Source organism: Artemia sp. Qi Xiang Cuo, chromosome 1 (assembly GCF_049724085.1).
Source record: "Artemia sp. Qi Xiang Cuo chromosome 1, ASM4972408v1, whole genome shotgun sequence".
Classification (NCBI taxonomy): domain Eukaryota; kingdom Metazoa; phylum Arthropoda; class Branchiopoda; order Anostraca; family Artemiidae; genus Artemia; species Artemia sp. Qi Xiang Cuo.
In genome coordinates, this window is record NC_142794.1 from 70,182,007 (window position 1) to 70,204,488 (window position 22,482).

General features: G+C 36.0%; 1 protein-coding gene across 1 annotated transcript in view; it reads right to left on the reverse strand.

Annotated features, from left to right (window-relative positions):
* The window catches only part of LOC148956667 (histone deacetylase 4-like), a 221,896-nt gene that overhangs the window by 133,950 nt on the left and 65,464 nt on the right, over nucleotides 1-22,482 (reverse strand). Inside the window, 2 exon segments of the mRNA XM_089086609.1 lie at nucleotides 3,363-3,523; nucleotides 11,080-11,162. Of these exon segments, the coding sequence (XP_088942735.1) occupies nucleotides 3,363-3,523; nucleotides 11,080-11,162 (244 nt within the window).

The following is a 22,482-nucleotide window of genomic DNA, read 5'->3' on the forward strand; positions in this document are numbered from 1 at the left end:
ACCTTAATTTGTTTTTTGTTAGGTTCTTTCTACTCAACACGTGACCTTAATATGTCCCGTATATGTTACGTAACCATGTTTAGTTCGTGTGATGAATTTGAAAGGTTGAGTCAGCTGTACGCAGAATTTGAAGACCAATTAAAAACGACAATGCCAAAATAAAAGAGAGAACAAAAAAGACTAAGAGACGTGCTAACTAAATAAAAAAGCTACTGGGTCCGAGATTAACCAAATCAGAACTGGCAATTAACCCGGAACTGCCTCTCATAACTATATATGTGAATCCGGGTTGCAGCAGTAGCTAGCAACCTAGTAAGAGATGATCAGTCTAATGCTAAGAAATATAAAAACCCAGAGCTCCTAAAAATAGAGTCAGATCAAAACAAAAGTACATCATTAGAACCACCTTGTCTGAAACCCTACTAGATAAATAATGAATGCCGTCATAGTTTTATTTGAGCTATGACGTTAATAGAAAAACACGAAATTATGTTGTTATTTCAGAAGAGGTCATGAAATAATATCATTGCACCATGACTTCATGATATAAAATCATTACGCCATGACGTCATGATTACTATATGAAATCCCACAAAGAAACATTGGTCTTATTCATGGTTACATAATGGTTAAATCGAAGCAAGCTACACGCAAGTTAAAAAAACAGTACTACACAAAAAACAAGATAGCATCTTGAAAAGAGAAAAGCAGAGGTATTCAACCGACCAGGTGTATCGAGAAGTAGAAATTGAGAGAGCAAAACAAAACAGCAAGGAGCGTTATCACAATGATGAAGTTTATAGACATGCAAAAATTGAGACAGCCAAACAAAAGAGCAAGTAACGGTATGAAAATGATGAAGATTACCGAAACAAACATAAGAAAAACATTGCTAACCAGAATAATGGGTAGATACTGTGGTGACAAAAGCTATAATGAAAAAATTAAATTCTCTGCGAGGTTGTACCGTAGAACGCATAAGGACAAAGGGAAAATTACATTCAGAAATACAAGAAGATGGCAAAAATGCAGGCTGATCTTACGTAAATTGAGAAACATTTAACGAATGTTTAACCAGGATCACGAAAAGTATTCAAAATTACAGATTAAAATTCTCTTTGAAAGAGCGGATGCTGTTGAAAAGACGGCTAGAAATGCTCTGGCAAAACTTCATTGTAGTATCCAAAAGAAATTTTGTCCTTTAAATAAAAAGATTCCAAGGTATGGATTGGCAACTGCGGAACAGTTTATAGATGCAATGGAAAATATTCGACAACACAGTGAATATACAGAGGCGTACTTCTTAGAAAATTCGTATATTAATTTTGGAAGAATATTTTCCATTGCATCTATAAACTGTTCCGCAGTTGCCAATCCATACCTTGGAAGCTTTTCATTAAACTGACAACATTTCTTTTGGATATTGCTTTGCAGTTTATGTAGCAGTAATAAAAAGCAATTGCAGTTTATGTACCAGTAATAAAAATAAATATACAAGCATACCTATCAACAGCGAAGGAAAAGCAATGCTTTTTAATTATGGCGAATCCGAACCTGCTAGAGTTATTAGTATATGTCTTTGTAAGACTATCGTATAAAGGATCAATCAAGTTAATCACAGGCAGTGCTTTTTCTTTTCCTCCTCAGACAGATTTGCACTGGAACATCATAGAGAGCTGTTTAATGACCCATTTTAAAGGAAATTGATTTGGCTAAAAACCTTTTGTAATTCGAAAAATTAGTTTTTAAAATATACTCAATTTTTGACGAAAAACTGCATATTTCATGTTAAAAATTGATCAATGACGTCATAATTGTAGGTTGTAGCCAGGTCGTCTCTTGCCATTCCAATTAAGAAAAAGCCATAGGATTTTTCCTGTTCGTAATTTCACAGTACCCGAGTTGTAGCGGTAACTAGTTAAGAACAGTAAGAGACAAACCTCAGAGAATCAAGCAGCTAAGTAAGTTAAATATGGCACCATACCATAGAAAAGTTTACCGGTGCTAATAATGCCACTAAAGCCAAGGCTACTACTATTAATTATATAACAAAAATATGATTGGTGAATTAAAACTAGAGTAATTCCTGAAAATTTTAAATTAAATAATTTTATTATTAAACTAAAGTTATTATGTAAACTACAAAAATACCTGAAAATCTTAAAATTAGCTTTGATTTTTTTTTAACAAGGTCATAATCATAGGACCAATAGTAGTGTCATATTATAATTTGATTCTAAACTGGTAACATCTTAAATATAGGGCAAATCTAATCGAGTTTATTCCGGATCTCGAAAGAACAGTTTTATAGATCATCCCTTAGTTACCAATCATTCAATAGGCATAATGTTCGAGCCACAAAAACGCCACAGAATTGGTTCAAAAAACTTGTAGTAACAATAATATGTTCCTGACTGTAGCCTACTAAAACCAGAGACTTAATGGTGCCTACCTCCTGAAATTTAAATACACTTTTTAACACGACTACAGAGTAAGATCAGCTATTCAATAGCGACCATCGGCAATAGGAATTATCCGTAAAAACTGTTGTGTAACCTGAATAACAAGGGTCCAGTTAGCACCACTGGTTTGCACGAGTCTTAGAGCGGTATTCACGATTTTTCCAGCGAGGGGGGGGGGGTCTAGACACCAAGTTAATTTTAAGAGTTTTTCTAACATTCTAAGGGATGGGCTGATTTGCATTTCTTCCTTCCTCATCTTTAGTAGCTTTTTAGGTAAAAATACTAAATCATTTTGATTTAATTAAGGCCAGTCTCCAGCACCTCCTCACTAAATGTGAGCAGGGAATAAAGATTCATTTCAAAATTTTAGGGGCACAATAACTCGTTTCCAAAAAGTATGGAATAAATGCTTTTACAAAAAAATATATTAGGGTAGGAAAAAAAAAACGAGGCAAATTAGACGAACATAGTAGAAAAGTGTGGAAACGACATTGAAATTTCAGAGAAAGGTGGGCAGGGACCCAAATCCACCCTCTCCTATCTGTGCATATCTGGTGGAAATATTTGTTGGATTTGGGTGGGCAATACTGGCAAATTTCAAGCAAAATCACTCTAAAGGAAACTCGCAGGCATTGCCTGTCAGAAACTAGAAAAATCGACCCAAAAGTAAATGGAAAAATTTTCAAACAAGAAATAATTTTGAATAAAAGATTAATGTATAAACTCTATGATGAATTCATATGTGAAGACAGTTATGTTTGAACATTATTCAGGTAAACTGCAGATATCTCCAATATACAGAGGAGACTGCTAAGTTACACAACAGCATACATCACGTCTTGTTGTAAAAACTCATGCACATACAGCAAGCATAGATACAAATACTGAACGCCCTTTTACCTGTTTTCCTTAGAGGGAAATCTTCTTCATATTTTCCTGGCACCAGAGGATGCCTAAATGAGTGAGGTGGTGGAAAGGCAGCATGACTAGATGATGGACCAGGTACAGGATCTGGTGCTGAACCTGCCAAAGGACCAGTAAGGCTTAGCGTTGCCCCATTCCTAAAAAAAAGAAAAATCTAAAATTCAGCCACGCTGGGAATTAGAGAGTGCGTAATCTCAACCTGTAACAGCTACAAATTTAGATGTAACAGTTCACAAACCATTGTAAAATTAAGCCTTCAGTATAACTATATGACTGGACTAGCGGAAGAAAGAGGTGGAGTACGGGGTCTGATGTGCTTAAGCCGTTAATTGACCCGACATGATTACACATTTTAGGAGCTTATTTGTTGTTATTGAATGTCCCTGGGAGGGATATATAAAGAAAATTTTTCATATTACTAGCTCCCTCAACGTCACTTAAGGACTATGATTTCCATAGCAGTAAAGTTGTTGCAACGTATGCTAATGTTCTTAAGCCAATGGAACCAGGGAAACATACACTACTTTATTATAAAATGGGGCTGAGTCTTACTGGAGAAGGAGTTAGGTAAGCAGTTTTCTTTTGTTCAATTTAATTTGCCTTAGTTTTGCATTTGTTACCGTTTTTAAAGCCTTAAAAATAAACTTTTTGGTAATTTTGGTGACTGTAAATTAACAATAATGTGTTACAAGAATTAGCATAATTAGATATATATTAGCGAGTTAATTATTTTATTTAATTGAGCATACTACTTCAATGTGAATTTCGAAACATTTATAAATATTGATACAAATGTTTCTGATACAAAGCAGATCGTCTTTACTGCGAAAATTGTAAATTTTTAAACACAAAAAGGTCAAACTAAAAGAAATCTAGGAGAATAAAAAAAAAAAAAAAAAATAAGAAAAGTGTATAAAAACGATATCATACTTTGATATACGTCACAATTGCAGCAAAATTAGTATTGAATCTATATTTACATGCCATTGAACGAAAGAAGCAGGTGAAGTTCCACCTTTGAAGGAGGCCAGCTCATTTTGGAGAAGATAGGACAGGGGAGGGTGATCTAACTTGTAATACATTTAATAACAACTCTTTTCTCAAATAAAAGTAAGAAGTGGCATTAAAACTTAAAACGAACTGAAATTATCCAATGGGAAAGTTGCAATCTTCCTCGCCCACCCCCACTCTCTAAATTTAGAATAGGTCTTAACGGAAAGAATTTTAGAACCAGTCAAAAATATAGCCAGTCGATATTTGCAAGTGCTTTATTTACCAACTAAATACACAAAACCAGCTTTTTTAAACTGAATGCAAAGAGCAGCACTGAAACCTAAAACAAACAGAAAATATTCCGTATCTGAGTGGGCTGCTCTCCTTCCTCAGCTAATCGCCCTTCACTCTAACATTTTTAGTACTTTATAAAGCTTGTATTCCAATTCAATGGCCCTTGTGTTTCAGCCATGATTTTCCAATTATTGGGACAAAAAGTCAAACTTTAGCGTCAAGAGCGAGGAGTTGAGGAAGGGGCATAGAAAAAAAAACTTTCTAAAGAAAAGAAAAAGACTTGTCTACATAGAAAATATATTTGCAATGAAAGGGGCATTATTACAGCCCCCATCATCTTGTACCAATAATAGCGGCATAGACCCAAAATATTCCCGGGATCACGAGGTATAATACCCATATTAGCCATTTGTCTTCTATGGACTAAGTGACTTTTCAGGAACAAATGCGCAACCATGCGCCATCACTTCTTCTAGAACTGGGAAGCTCAATATATAGTTTTTTTATGCTTTTGAATCGATTTCGGTCTAATTTTGAATCGATGTCGGACGAATGGAGCTTTCGGGCTAAATCGCAGATTGGTGCCACAAAATGGCAGAAAAACCACTTTCCCGTGGCAAAATCATTTTGGTCACTCAAGAAGGGCACTAAAACTTTTAAGTTACGTTCGAATGAGCCTTCTCCTGGTCTTCTAGGACCATTTATTCGATATGAAATTACAAAATTTATTTCCGGGGATGGAGAGTGATTTCTTACAGCCAAAAACTAAAATAGAGACCATAGTTTTCTTATTTTTCAAGAAGAGTTATTAGAAAAATCTTATTTTTAAAGGACGATCCCCACAATTAGCTGATTCTGAAATATTCTATGCGCGTTTATTTGCTTGTGATCGTAATCAAATTGATGGTCCTATAAGATTGAAAGAGGGTGCTTTCTAACGTAGCTTTTCTTTAGTTCTAAAACAATTGACAATCAAATGATTTTAAATGATAGCACTTATGTTTTACAACATAAAACGGCACAAACTGCCTCTTTTTCTGTGGAGGGATCTCGTTTGTTACTTAAGAAGGGCGGAAGAGATTTCCATTCAAATTAACCATTTTCCCGATTACCTACAACAATTGGTTCAATTCAGCCTACCTTGAGGAAAAATATTTAAAGGTTCAACCGTGGTCATCTTTCTTAGAAAAAATATAGAATTTAAGTTTTTGTAGATAAGATCTTGAAGCCCCTTCCCCTGTAGGGTTCCAGGATGTTTTAACCTCGAAAGTATTATTTCGAAAGTATTATGTGTTAACCTCAAAAGTATTATAAAGTATTATTTTCAACAAGATCTCTCTCTCTCTCTTTGGGTGTCAGAAATTGAATCCCCCAATTTGTGGCTATTCAGCCAAGAACTGATGCGAAAGTATTTACCTTAATTTACGATTAAGTGATCTAAGTATTTGCATGAGAAATTGTATTCTCTACAAAATATTTGTATTTGTTTTTCCCTTCAAATGATGTAAAAATGATGCGGTCCACAAATTATACAAATGATATACTACTACTACTACTATTAACAATTACCGTAGCACCAAGCCGCCTGAGGCCTACACAGCCACGCACGCTTTTCCTCCACCCCAATCTATTCAAAGCCTCCCTTTTTACATCCTCCCACGAAGTTCCCATTTCCTTTAAATCTTTCTTTATGGCGTCTTCCCATCCCAGACGAGGACGAACTGCTTTCCGTTTAGCCCTAGACGGTTGGCCGAAAAGGACAATCTTCGGCAATATGTCATCCTTCATCCGCATAACGTGCCCTAGCCACCTCAACCTTTCTTTCATTATAGCCCTAGAGAGCGGTATTGAACCACATTTTTCGTATAGCCTGTTGTTTGAAATACGGTCAGTCAGCCGGGTACCCAGAACAATCCTTAAGCAATTTCTCTGGAAAACATTTAGCAAATCTTCATCCGGTTTTCGGAACGTCCATGCTTCAGAGCCATAGATAGATAGATAGATAGATATTTATTGCAATAAAAGCCACTTTGGGCCATGGCAAAAAAAAGGAAAATCACACAAAATAATAACATGATTATAACACTCATAGCAAAGTATGGTAGCCTACATAACAATAACAACGCAAAATTACAAAACATTACAAAAACATAATAAAGCACACGATACCAATAAACTAACATAAATAGATAGATGTATGTTACATCTATCAAGGGCCATGACTAAAAAAATAACAAACAAGAAAACAACTTACACACATACAACAATACTTTCCAGACTCACCCCACCTCTTTTTACAAAAATTTATCTCTATGTGACATACCCAATTTTATATACTTTGCTATCATTCTTATTGTCCCATAATTTTTTGATCCCATTACTGAAACCAACCACTCACTTGTCCCCACATTAAGAAAAAATAAATCTGTCCTTAGATCCTGTAATTCGGGACAAAGGGCCATGAAGTGAAGCAGATCCTCCCCATTTTCTCCGCACATAGGGCATGAGTAAGGACCCTCCTTTACCCTTACCCTCCCTAAATATTTCCTCCTTTCTCCAAGTGCTAGAAAATTACCCATCTCTGATATATACCACTTAATTTCTTCACTATTTAAACCCGCTTTAAAATAATTATCATATCCCCAGACCTCCTTCCATTGCCGGTAAATGCCGAGGGACACCGAGGCTGCGACCTCACACTGCCATTTCTGAATCTCTTGATCTTCAAGCACTCCCTTTACTAGTTTTGCTACATTTCCTACTTCCAGCCCTATCCCCTTCCCTTCATTCCAAACACCTGATAACCCACAACTATTTAAGATTGATTTCACCTGGGAAGCCCATGAACATTTTCTTCTATCCTGCAACACCTCCAGATAAGCTGCATTTACTAACCTATTATTCTGTAAACCAATCACCTTGTCCCAGTATCCTATCATTCTAACCAACATTGTTATTCTCAATGAAAACAATTATAGATCACCATTTAACACCAGATTATTAAATTTCCCGCTTCGTCCTTAAAGTCTCTTGCAATGTCCTAAATAAATTCTCTCTATTTTTTCCCCTTTTTCAAAACCCCAAACTTCCCCACCGTAACTCAATACTGGGCCTACTTTCGTCTCAAAAATTCTCTTCTGTAGCTTAATATCTGCCGGTCCTAGATGCCTAAGGGGACTCTTCAATAATGCCCATGAAGCCTTCTGACCCTTCCAACTCGCTATTTGCACCTGATCACTCCATTTCCTTGAACTTGTGAACTTACATCCCAAATAAATATAATCCTTAACTTCATTCATCTCTTTCCATTTAAAATAAAACTTATTCTTTTCCCTTTCATCATTTCCAAAAACTAATATAACTGATTTTTCAATATTTAAAACTAATTTTTTACTCTCCAGATAACTATCCAAAATCTCTAACATCTTTTGCAAATCCGGAGCCGATTTCGCAAGCAATACTATGTATCTGCAAATAATAAACAAAACAGCTCCAGCGACATTAATTTTAACATAGGGACATTTCTATTTCTAAAATACTGCTCAATATCATTAATAAAAAGAGAAAACAAACGCGGTGATAGAGTGCATCCCTGTTTGAGGCCTACATTACTTAAAACTGGCCTAGAATAAGAAATACCTACCTTCACTACTACTTTAACCACCTCATACATTTTCATTATAACTTCTACTAACCTAATTAGCAATCCTAATTTCACCAACACCACTTTCAACAAACTCCTTGAAACTTCGTCAAATGCTCCCCTAATGTCCAAAAACGCCGTATATAGCCTATTTTTCCTATGCCTCGTATATTTACTAACTAAAGCCTGTAAACAAAATATTTGGTCAATTGTACTATAGTTTTCCCTAAACCCTGCCTGACATTCAATTAATATACCTTTATAATGCAACCATTTATCCATCCTACTAGAAAGGACTCTACAAAATAGCTTACTGATAGAACTTCCTAAACTTATCCCCCTATAGTTCTTGTGTAGGTTTCTTTCTCCTTTCTTAAATAATGGGATCATAATCGATATCTGCCAACTTTTTGGCCATAGAGGTGTACTTAGAATTGCCGAGAATATCAATGCAAGCACTGGCAGTATCCATGCTCTTGACCATTTCAGCAGCTTAGTTGGTACTCCGTCGATGCCCGGGGCTGACTTCCCTCTCATGCTTTTCAAGACGTGCCATATTTTCTCCTGTCCAACCGGTTCCAGTAGTTTAGCATCCTCTGAATCCAACTCAAAACCGGCTGTTTCTTCTAAACTATTCATCTCCTCATCAGCTCTCTCTTCGTCCTCTTCGGTGTATATCTCTTTATATTTTTGTTCTAAGTATTCTGGCCAGGTATCGGCGTGAGGGACTGAATCAGTCAACTTTCTATTTTCTGTTGATTTCCTAATTAACTTCCAGAACTCCGTTGTATCATTCACGCTAAATTTCTCCCGCATGTTTTGGCTCTCTTCCTCTTCAGAACGTCTCTTCTTCAACTTAAGTAGCCTTTTATATCCCCTTCGCTTGTCCCTAAAAACCTGCAAATTATTTTCCAGATCAACTGTACTACTAGCCTTTAGCACTCTAAAAGCTACTAAAACCTCCTTCTTCTTTTCCTCACAATCCTTATAAAAAAAACTCATCAAACCAGTACTTCTACCATTTTTTCTCCTGCATGTCACCTTAGTTCCAATCTTATACAAAACCCCCGACAAAAAATCAACAGAACCTGCTATATCTCCTTCCCTTGCCATATCCTCACTCTTCTGAATAAATGAATCCAGCCCTCTATCTTCAACTAGTACCTTTTTCAACTTCTCCTCATAATCATTATCAAACCTTAAACCTTCCCTCCAATCAAGCTCATTACCCATCTTTCCCTTAGCCCCAAACTTCTTTTTCCGGCTCTCATATTTGACCACTGTCATCACTGTAGCTTCTAATATTCTAATCTAATACAAATGATATAGTGTTTGTTCTACTATATATTTTTTCTAACTTAATCTTTTTTCTACAAAATATACACACAAATAAAAACTAACACTGGAAAACTGTCAATGAGAACACAAATTCTGGTCGCACATTACAAATTTCTCTCCAGAAAAACTCACAAGCAAGTTGCAAACATTTCAAGGCTGCTAAGCTGTTTAACAGAACCTGCTGAATTGTGATATATGGAAAATTAAGAAGGAGGTGTCTAGCGACTTAGGTAGTTTCGTTAATTAATTCAACAATGCCTATAACCATACTTCAAACTAAAAACATTGAAAACAAATAAGGCGTTTATTTCTCCCTTTTTGTAACGCCTAGAACCATCAAGATAGCCAGATAATCCCGAGGGGTCACTCTCTCAGAAATCAATGTAAACCAGTTGGCCGGAGCCAAGCGTATGGGGGAATGTGTCAAATTGACGGAATTTTGCGCAGCACGTGGCACTCCTAGATGTACACCAAGTGGCGGGAAGTCAGCATCCCCTCAGAGAACACTAATAATCGAGGTGAATTTCCGCTAATTGAATCTATCTGTCATGCAGATAGACGGTACCTATTCCCTTTTCGCTTGGACAAAAAAAATACACATATAAAGCATTTTAATCATACTTCAACTGCTGAATGCTGAACACCAAAGAGAGAAAAAGAATATTTAGACTGGTTAAATTTCAGGAGATATGGTTGGCGCAAAAACATAGTCGTCAGCCATAAAACTAAAGCCAGTAAAAGCTTGATAGGGTTTTAAAAAACGGCACCAACAACTTTCTACGCAAAAATACTGCTTTTCTATAGAAAGTTGACTTTCAAAATACACAGTACATACATTTTCGAAAATACAATAAAAATGATTAGTAACAAATAGTTACAAATAATATGGTTCCACTTTATCTAATATGATACAATGTGAAATTCGTCCCTATTAGATAATAAAGCCACTTTCGCAAGGAGTTCACAGTAACCCTTTGCCAGGAGCTCGCATAAACCCTTTTCAAAGTGATGCGTTTTGATATACCGTCGTTTTGCATTTCCTAGGTCATTTCACAGCACATTTTAGTTTACAAATAAAGGTTTGATGGGGGTAAACAATTAATAATACCACCCCTCGAAATGCAAACTGCAATACTGGAAGAATTACTTCTGTGCATAAAATATTTTTGATTTTAAACAGTCGTTGCTAGAACACAGGTGTCAGATTTCTTTGGATTATGCTAGACCAATTTTGAACACCTTGAATACAACTGGGCCGATTATTTCATTATCTTTATCTTAATTAATCTTTACTGTATGTTTTAACCATTTGGTCTAATTTAAAACCATTTCATTGCTCAAATTCAATTTTTACAAGACGAATGGGAAGAAACTAGCCCACCTTGGCAGTGCTGATTAAGAACAATACTCTACTTCTTTTCTTACCATGTTCTGCTAGGCGTTGACGAGTTACAACTGGCACTACTCGTTCCACATGCCTCCCTCTGTTTTTTGCTAAGAACGAATTCCTGAAATTGAGAACAAAATTTATCTTATTCGAGTAATAAACTAGAAATGAACAAATTAAAGTTGGATCCACGCCACTAGACTTTCAATTTCACTTACAAATATAGAATGAAAAATAAACCTTACTGCAAAAAACGTTGTGTACAAATAATATCAAATCAAAAAAATATACCCTACATATCAATACAAATGCAAAATCCGAAAAAAAGTACGCAAAAAACTACACAGTAAAAAATCCGCCTTCAGACACGTCATTTATTCCGAAGACCAACAGATGTTTTGCATAAGCTTATAAAAGGATGATAATCAACTAGGTTCAGATACATAAGCTGAGTCCTTTGGACCGAGTCCCTTGCCCCTCAAAACTCAAGACTTTACAAATTACACAAATCTTTAGAGTATCGGTCCTCCAAATTTGTCACTAAAAGAACAGAAGAAAAGGAATAAGTTATGCAATAGTTAAAGGAGGGAGAGGGGGTTTAGCCTTCAAAGATCCTTGTCAACACTAATTTATGGAGACACAAATAGCTAAAAATGTTAAACTTATTCTAAATTTTCAAAGGACTTACTGGATCTTTCTGTAAGGAATGGTTTGACAGTAATGTCGAAAAAGACAACAATCATGTCCCAAATAGGATAATAGCTGATAGATCAGCAAGGAAGTGAAGATAAGTGAAGGATAATAGATGAGAGATCAGCAAGGAAGTGAATAGGTGAAGATGAAAAGGTGAGGTTGGGTAATGAAAAGATTGATCAAGTGAGCAGCTTCACTTACCTTGGTAGTATTATTGGTAAAGATGGTGGGAGCAGTGAAGATGTTAAAAGTAGAATAGCCAAGGTTCAGGGTGTTTTCACAATTTAAAAAAGTTTGGAAGAATAGGAAGACGAGTCTGAAAACCAAGATTAGAATATTAGAAGCTACAGAGATAACAGTGGTTAAGTATGGCTCTGAAGCATGGGCGCTTCGAAAAGCGGATGAAGATTTGCTAGACGTTTTCCAGAGAAATTGCTTAAGGATTGTTCTGGGTACCCGGCTGACTGACCGTATGTCAAACAACAGGCTGTAGGAAAAATGTGGTTCAATATCTCTCTCTAGGGCTATACTGAAAGAAAGAAAGATATGGCTAGGGCACGTTGTGGTTCAAAAATGTGGTTCAATATCTCTCTCTAGGGCTATACTGAAAGAAAGAAAGATATGGCTAGGGCACGTTGTGCGGATGAAGGATGACAGATTTACCGAAGATTGTTCTTTTCGGCCAACCGTCTAGGGCTAAACGGAAAACAAGTCGTCCTCGTCTGGGGTGGACGGACGTCATAAAGAAAGATTTACAGGAAATGGAAAATTCGTGGGAGGGAGTAAAAAGGGAGGCTTTGAACAGATTGTGGTGGAGGTGGAGCGTGGGTAGCTGTGTTGGCCTCAGGCGGCTTGGTGCTGAGGTGAGTTGTTAGCAGTAGTTGTAGTAGTAGGAGATCAGCAAGGAGCCTTATTCTTTTCAAGAACTTTAAATAGTGTGTTATTTTGTGTGTTGTTGTGTCTAAACAAAGAATTGAGGATATGACAAGCAATACAGACTGATTTGAATCCACGTGTCCTAAAAATACATTGGGAGACATTCTTAATCTGTTCAATTTTTCTTCAAAAAAAAAGAAAAAAAGAGAAAAATTTGTACGTGAAAATCATGGAAAACTAAATAGAAAGCAATCTCATTACATAGAATTCAATTTTCTTTTTCGATTTTGATACTACACTGAAAATATTTTGTATACACAACTGAGAAATGGGCTCAGGCGAGGCCGTATCCAGGGGGGGGGGTTACCCGGTTTGAACCCTCCCCCCGAAATTTTTAACCGAGTCGAAAGTAAAACCTTAGTAAAAATTAGTCGAAAACCGAGTCGAAAGTTAGTAACCCCCCACCCCGAACAAAAATCCTGGATCCGCTCTTGGGCTCAGGTTTCTTGTGTTCTCAGATTTTCTACATTTTCCGGGTTATTCAGTTGCTGTTTTTTCTACATTTTTCTCAACTTGTTAAAAACGGATTTTGGCCAAAAGAGCATCAGGATCATTCGGATTTTGGCCAAAAAAGCATCTTTCGGAACATTAATATTTTTAGTATATAAGCTATAGTACTACAATTGGGTGTAAGCTATTAAGAAAAACAGAATTATTTAGATTGAGGCTAGTCCAGGTGTATGATATACTAAAACAATCAAGCTAAACGATTTTTCTTTTTTATAGCTCTAGGATAGTCTAATGACGTCAATGATAGGAAAGATTATAGGTAATTTAAGATAATAAGAATTAAAAAAAATTGACACAGAGCATCAGTAATAACCATGACAAGCCTACGATCATAAGAAAAGGGCGTGACAATTGACTCAATTTCTCTTGCGTCAGTATTTCTTTGCATTTTATGATATTAGAATGCTTTATCGTGGGAAGAAACTGAAATTAACGTTCATAATGTTGATTTGCAAAGATTGCTAACGATATGCCCTTTGTCAACCCATAAATTGACATTTTGTATGTTGTTATGCAGAAAATGTCCAGCAACGACTGTTAAAAACTTGATGTTAGTTGGATAATCAATTTTCAGCTTGGAGAAAATAAAAAGCAAATTAAATAATCAAACAAACAAAGTAAGCAACTGAAATAAATTTCCATCAAGAAAATAACCCTCTGCCATCAAATGCACAAAATAGCTATATGTAGAAAGATCCTAAGTTATGTTTTTGAAGGATCCTAGAATCCTTAAATGGTTTAATGTCTTAGAAGGAAGACATGGTACATCTTTAAGGATCTTATTATTTAAATTATCTTAAATAAATATAATTGACCTAAACAAAACTCTCCACAAACAAAACATGTTAATCATATGCAAGCCGGATTGGAGTTGGGCATTCATGTAGAAGCTGGGTCGTGGCCACTGATTTGAGAACCAAAATTACCGGACTGCAGACTTGAAATCATCAATCAAAGTAGAAAACACTTATCTAATGTGCATTTCACAGTTGAACTGAATGGAATTATTTTTTGCCCTGGTGTAGGCTTAACAGTGAAACAGCTTCAGGCACGTACGCAGGAATTTGTTTTGGGGGGGGGGGCAAATCCTTCAAAGCCATTATTCTGTGAGAAAAATCAGAAAATTATGGGAAAATGAAAAAAACCGTGAGATTTGGGGGGGGGGGGGCGCCGGCGCGGGCGCCCCCCCCCCCCCTGCGTACGTCCCTGAACAGCTTTAAACATAGGTCTCTTTTCTTCACTTTTCAGCTTTCTACAGACAGGATAGACCGTCCAAATGTTTACATCCATTAACGAATTTTATCCAAAAATATTGTCATCAGGAAATATACAAGAAAGAATTGTTAGATCTCAGTCAAACTTGGTGGGAAGTAAGAGCAAGTGCCGTAGTTCAGCCTTTTGATAATCATAACCTGATCCAGCCTCTATGGAGGATGGAAAGCAAAAATGAGTCCCTAAATTCCTGTTCTAACTGCATCTAACGGAAGATATTAACAGGCATTTTTGATAATATCAGCAATAGAAGTTCTAGATTAGAAGCTCTTCGCTATCTTGGAAAATGGTTCAGTAAGGTAAATTAAACTTCTAGGAATGAGTCTGGATCCTACATAATCCCATATGATGATCTTTTAAAGTATCTACTTTTACATCCTCCCCTTCCAAGTGTACAAACATTTAATGAGCTTGAATAAACTTTGCTAAATTCTTATTCATAATGGTTAAAACAATTCGGGGAAATATGTCTTAAATTCAAAAACAAAGCAAAAAGTCCCACTTAAATGGCTTAAAATCCCGCTTAAATATTTGGAGGTATATTTTCAAAACATAAAGTCAAAGAAAAGTAGGTTCAAGCCAAAATTAAGGGAAAATAATATTTTTTCAAAGTTTTATAGGTCTTTATGTAATGTTCTTGGCCTTAGAAATAGGGAAGGAGTAGAAATAGGAGCTCGAAAACAACTGCCCAGGGCGTAATTTAGGTCCTGAAATGATTAGCAGAAGTTTTTTTTTTCATTAGTAGAGGCTTCACCGCTCCATCACAAGTGACAATATGCTGGTATACCCGGTAATGACCTCACTTTTTATTTTAAGGTAATTGCTATGCCTTCTCTTGAACGCATCGAAAGAAAAATTTTCGGGGATTGTCTTTGATGGGAGTCTTTGATGGGGATTGTCTTTGATGCAAACGGCGAGTCAACATGCTGTTTTGTAGAGCCCGAAGGCATCAAGACCTGCAGAAAGGACTATAAACATGAACCAAACCTGCGGGTGCAATCTCACAGCAAGTAGGAGGAATGGTCAGGTCAGAGGTAGATCCGTATTTAAAAGCACATTTAGGCTATCCTGGGACAAGACAGCCAAACAGTTTATGGTGATTATTTTAATCGTTCAGATGTCAAATCGGTTAGCCCTGCCTTTTGAATTGTTGTTGGTACATGCTTGCCTGCTTTCAACAGGTCCATGCATTTTTCCGTCTAACCTGGCGTATGAAATTCAGATGTCGTGTGGGAATTTGCTTAACCGTAAGCTTCTCTGGCTCACAGTAATACACGCCTTATAGGCAAGAGAACATATTTTTGTCTGATTAGGTCATTACACGCAGTAGGGGGGGGGGGGGTCCTTCGGCGTCGCCCTCTTAAATATCCACAGGCTTTCAGTTTTTCCCATTTTCTGATCGATTTTATATATTAACCCATTTGGGGATTTTACAAATTCCTCACCCTCATCCAAAATATGAATTCGCCAGAACAAATACACATGTACGAGATTGCCTCTGACCTTTGTATTTTCTTATGGATATTCTCAAAATAGGGATTTATATCCCAGATGACAAAATAATTGAAAACTTATTTTGTCTAGAAACCAATTTGGCTATACCACGGTTTAAATACTTCATGTTCAGACCCAAAACATCAAAAGATTCCTCTTTTTATTTCCTGTTTTTATTTCCACCACATGATTGGTACAATATAATCAACTACCAATTTGTCTTCCTTGCTGTTGATTCCGGTCCTTAGCTTTTGAAGTGTTAATCAACTTGGCATTTGAACAACAGATTTTTTACTTGTATACTTTTGTTGTATTTTTAGCCTGACAGTGTTTTTTTTATTTATTTATTTTTTTATTTTTTATATATACAGCCAGTCAACCATCTAATTTTAGGCTGTCAAAAGTAAGCGAATTCTCTTTTGTCACTTGAATGCATTATTCCATTTTTGATGAATGTCAAGTAGAAGCCAACAGGTGTTTTTTTTTGTCATCTGAACAAACTAATCCTACTATCCTAGTGCGTATAATCAAAATAATCTTCGATAATATGTATTTTCCTTCCTTTCAAATTCTCTTTTTCAGATTTCATCTTTGAAAAGAGTGGTAACTCGCATTGCGCGATCTCGAGGCATGTTTCAGTACCACAAACGCTCTTTCGCAATGAAATAGAGTTCAGAAAGGTACCGGTGAATTGTAATGTGCAATGATATATAGACAGATGAATATTTATTGCACATAAACCAATGGGGCACGGCAACAAACATTTTAATATAAAAATCACGACTCCTCACATACAAATGAAAATTACAATAACATATACAAAAAAATAATTTAGAAACTTCCAATACGACCCCCCACTTGCCCTGAGGAATTTCCCTAGCCACATTCCTTAGGAAGGGACCAAGACTCAACTTTTTTTCGAAGGGAAGGGGGGAGGGGTCCCAATTCTTTATTTTCAGTTACTATTTTGGACTAAGATCACGACATTTTTGGTTTTAGACGAATTTATCATATTCAGCGCAGTAGCGTTGCCTAAGCAAGAGGCCACTTTGTATAGAATGAGCTATTGTAGATATTTCGAAGGTAGCTTGATTGGAAATTGAAAGTTCTAGTGTCCTTTTTAGGAATCAAAGAGATTGGAGGGCAACCACACCCATACGCTCTCTTTTGTCTGCCTGCGCCCCTTAACCCCCGGATATCTAATCAGAATTTTTAAATCGCCATTTTGTTCAAAATAGTTGAGAAGTCCAATTACTATGCCAACGAGGGTAAAATATAACCCCAGAGCCACTGGGGCAAGAATTGTAAATTATACAAGTTGCACATTGTTAAATATATGTTTTGTTATTGAATGGGGGACATGTTTGATCCTGATATCCAAAAAGGCTAAAGGTATTAAGTTAAAATTTTCTAAGAATCTTGAACTAAATCAAAACATACCATGTGCATACAGGTTGTCAAACGAGCGTATCTACAATATCTCGGGAACAGCCGGGGGTATTAAGTTGCATCTTTCAGGGCATGTTGAGGGAACTATTGGAAATCAAAAAAACATTATATGCATTCATGTTTTTAAAATTCTATACCTGCAATGTCTCAGAAACAGATTAGGGTGTTAAATCGGAACCTACAGGGTATATTGAACTAAACTAGAAGACACTATGTGCATCCAGGTTGTCAAAAGAGCGCATCTACAGTATCTCTGGAATGATTAAGGGTATTAGGTGGAAATTTGCGAGGATTGTTGAGGGGATATTGCACTAAATCAAAAGACTTTAAGTACATTTAGGTTAGCAAACTGGCATATTTCCAATATCTTATGAACGGATTAGGGTGTTAAGTTGAATCTTCCAACGAAAATTGGGGGAGGGGTGGGTTAAAACTAAAGCAAACGACACTACGTGTATACAGATTGCCAAGAAAACGTATATGCAATATCTCTGGAGCCGCTAAGGGTATTACGTTGAAACTTTCAAGGTATATTGTTGGGGATGTTGGACTAAAGTAAAACCAGTGTGCGTAAAACAGGTTCAAAAGGGCGTATCCGCAATGTCTCAGAAACAGCGAAGGGTATTAAGTGGAAACTTTCAAAGCATGTTGAGATAAATCCTACCGATATTAGCCTTTAAGTAAAGGCTTACGGTATTACGATGAAACTATCAGGGAATGTTGATATAAATCAAAAGATGCTATGTGTATCGAAGTTGTCAAAAGGGCCTATCTGCAATATCCCAAGAATGGCTAAGGGTTTTTAGTTCAAAATTTCACAGAAAATGTTGAAGAGGACGTTGAACTAAATCAAAAGACACTATGTGCATCAAGGTAGTGAAAAGGAAGCATAGACAATATCTCAATATCTTTATCTTTTATAGACAATATCTTTTTTTTTTTTTTTTATAGACAATATCTCAGGCACGGATAAGGATATAAATTAACGGCTTAAAATATTCAGCTGAAAATTTGAATAAATAGTGGACGGATAGATGGAGTAGATTATAAGTTTTGACTTGGGGAGCGGGGGCAAGGAGAGCTTATCAAGTATAAAAATGTTTGCAAAAATGTGGTTGCACTGATTTTTAGCGTGAAATGTTTTCCTTCACACCTCAATTAAAGTTTCAGAACCAAGAGAACCTAAACCACAAACGAATCTGGTCGCATTGATTCTTAACGTCTAATTTTATTTTTATTTCTAACAACAAATCAGAAGTCTTTTTAATAAATGAGCTAAAAAACGCAATTACTTAAAAAAAACAAACAGTTAAGACAAGATGAAAAAGAATAACATTTGTATAATGAAATTATCAATCAATATTTGTCTCTACTCAATGTTGTAACATGGTGGAGGTCAGAAATGGCTTCAGCCATATAGAAGGCCAAAATCTATGCAGATTTAAATCCTGCTATTTGACTAATATTCTTCCTACCCATCTGTCCAAGGTTTTATAGTACAACTAGCGTTAAAATTGATTGCAAAATTTTGTCCAAAATATAGACAGCACGCTAAAATCTTGATTCTTAAGGAGAAAACCCAGGAAAAGCTTCACAAATATTCCTTTACTAAGCAATAAAAATACAGAATGTCAATGACAAACTAACAGAAATTAGCTTTAAAAACTTTTCAACAAACGAAGTTTTTCAAAGACAAGTAAAGAACTACATTAAACCAAAGACGAGCAAAAATAAAATCCAATAACAATCCGAAAATTAAAATGAACATAAATGACAAGCAATAAATAAATAAAAACCAAAACGAACAGAAATTACAATGAATAATCAAGCTAAACTCAAATAAATAGAGATTAGTCTAAATGGGATTACGGCTGATACCCCCAAAACCTTCTTAAGAGCAAATCATCATTTGCGCTTTATTGAAAACAAAATGTATTTTAAAATTAAACATTTTATTTTTTTATAAAGTTAATAAATCCAAAATTACTTGAGACTTTCAGGAATGAATATTCTTATATTAAACTGTCTGTCTAGATTCATTAGTGAAACAATGTATAATCAATATTAAGACCCTCTCCATCATGACTTGATGCGCTGAAGCGAAACAGACATTGCTGACTGTGTTCATATACAAACGCACAGTTAAACTTTCTTAGAAAAATCCAAGAGTTGACTATCCAAAATCATTATAGTATTTAACAGTATCCAACACTGTTCAAAGCACCCTTGCTAGGTGACTAATAGTTGTACGAACGCTTCTTACAGCACACGAATACAGGAAGAAAGTCTTCTCCAGGTTATGAGGTATGACAGAAACGGGCCTTGTGCAAGCCATTGATAAAACAGAATTAGTCGGTTAAAATGATCAGCAAGTCGATGAAACCTATTTTTCCCTCCCGATCATTTTGGTTAGTGAAACCCCTAGATACACTCTCCTCCTCTATATGCTGATATGGGGGAAGTCAGACTGCTTGTACGTCAAGAAATGTGGACCCTATTATTATCAATTTCATCATTTAGAATGGTTCACTTAACAGTCTCATGCTTATTCAGTTGAATCCCGTATCCTCCAATTTTATCCACATCCATTACTTAAAATTATAAAGATTGTATAAGTTATTACTATACTAAATTAGTATGGTACAACAGATGTTTCCCAGAGATAAGGCGGGATATAGCAAATTTATGGCTTCTGAACGACATTATTCGTCATCTAGAGCAGATTCAAATTCACATACAATCTAACCACACCATTTCAAATGGTGTCATGAGCCAGTTTTGTAAATTGATTTAGCAGGAAAATTCAGCTTTAAAAAGGAGTAGTGAAATAAAAAGTTGGGGAAAAACAGTTTAAAAGAATCATACCCAAAGGACAGTCAATCCTGTCAATTAAAAGCCAAAAGCTATACATGACTCGTGTTCTTAGTAGATTTTTGCGTCACAATTATGCAAGAGAAGCGGTTAAATTTCGACAACAGAGTTTGAGAGCCTAATGTCTCAAAGGGTAGAACTAGTTTGTTCCCAGGTATTGTCCATTAATACTACAAGGGCATATGCGGGCGGTTTGGGGCATCAGTGCAACATTTTTTCCCTTTCAGCAAAACAACTTTTATCAAACCAAGAACAGTCCCCCTATCATTTTTTTAAAAAAAACCTAAATTCTACCCCTCTGAATAAATAGGTTGATTCTGTTTCACATCTTATCTTTTTGGTTTACCATACAATTGGAGGTTAGCGTATTAAGGAGGGGCTCTGCTTCTTTTTCAAAGCATTTAGAAATTTTGCTGAGAAACAAGCTGTCTTTACATCTAGTTAGAAAACACATGGTAGATCTCTCTGAAACTAATTCTTTACGATAGTTCCTAGAAGATATGTGTTGAAGTTCAAATTTTATTAGGAAGGAAACACATAGGATGTAACTCCTGCAGATTTGAATCCTTATTTAGACAACTAGTGTTGTCGTTTTTTCTTCTTTATATATATCCGGACAATAAAAGAAGTTATTTGTGCTAATACAATTAAATAAATAAAAAAAACACTTTTTTCAAGTGACAGTAAAGAGCGACAATAAAACTTAAACGAACATATATTATCTTGCATATGAGAAAAGCTGCTGTCCACTCAACTCCCGAACTTTTTAAGCTAAATTTTGACTAGCATTTTTAAGCTAAAATTTTACTAGGACTTTTGCTAGCACAAGTTTAAGCAATAGCTCTGTTGGTTAGTGTGGGCATGTGTAACGCTTTAATGGTACTGACCTCCACAGGAGATCAAAATTATATTTACGCTACCTAAGCAATTTGAATAACTGCAGCAACTTTTTTGTCGGCTTCGTCAACAAAAGTATTGCAGGAACAACACTTTGGCCATAAATCCCGGGAACAGCCTTAAACACATATCGAATTTGCAGCTGGTTTAATCCTAAATGCATATGTAATGTACCCTTGAATGCATCGTAAGCAAAAACTATGCAGCTAGTTGAAGCATAAATTTATTTATGTCCATTACCCTTAATTGTACCGAAATCAAATAGACTTAAGTAAATTAAGACTAGTATCTAACCCATAGCTTTGGTTTTGTTTCGTCGCCGTCGATTACTCTCCGTAAAAATGATAAACTCAATATAAATTAAGAAAATAAATGACTAGTAGCAGTACATTGTAGAAATTCCGGAATCACGGACGGATTAAAACTTGCAATATGATTCTATTAAATATAGTTAGTACTATAAAGCTGGTTTGAAACTGGCGCATGTCTGCTTGCCTGCTAGAACGGAGCTCTCCAGTCAAAGCGAAACATTGGTCAGTGAAAAGAAAGCTTGGCTGCATAGCTTCAGATAGGCATCTCCGACATGACCTCTAAAACTACACTTCAACTCACGCACTGTAGGTTCTGGGTCAGACACTAGCGAAAACCATCCTTTTTGGCCCTAGGCAAGAATTGTATGCTGCTTTCCAAAATGTAATATCATACTCATCAATAAGGCCTGAGGTCCACAAATTGCGTAAAAACTGCAGAGGCCAGACCCTTACCACTTTCTAGCAACATAGTACAGGCAAATGGAGGTTTGACCCGAAAACCAATTACAACAGAAATGATTCTTACACCATCTTGTAGAGAAAAAAAAACTGAACATCATATTCATTTTCGAATATTCTGAGTCGACGCAAAATAACCGTTTTTTGACTTTTAATGCGATTTTTCTATACGGTTTCCGAAAAAAAATATAACCTTAGTATCCGACCATTTTTCTTGAAATGAAGTATGATTCTGATGCAGAATGACAAGCTGAGACAGAAAATGAAGTTAGATTGGGTGTCTGGTGCAAAACAAAAAAGTTCCACTATCATCAATATGCGTTGCGGTAATTTTTGTAAAGACAATCAATCGGCACTTGTTATTCAACAAATGATCGGTTGTTCGTAAAAATACCTGAACTAGGCACTAGTATAAGACACTTCGAAGGCTAAGTAATGCAATAAAAATGAAAATCATCACGTTCATCACTCAGTGATTTAAAAATTTCCCTCCCCGCAGGCACTCGATATATCCTAGACGAAGGAGCTCTGCTGCACAGGATACCATGG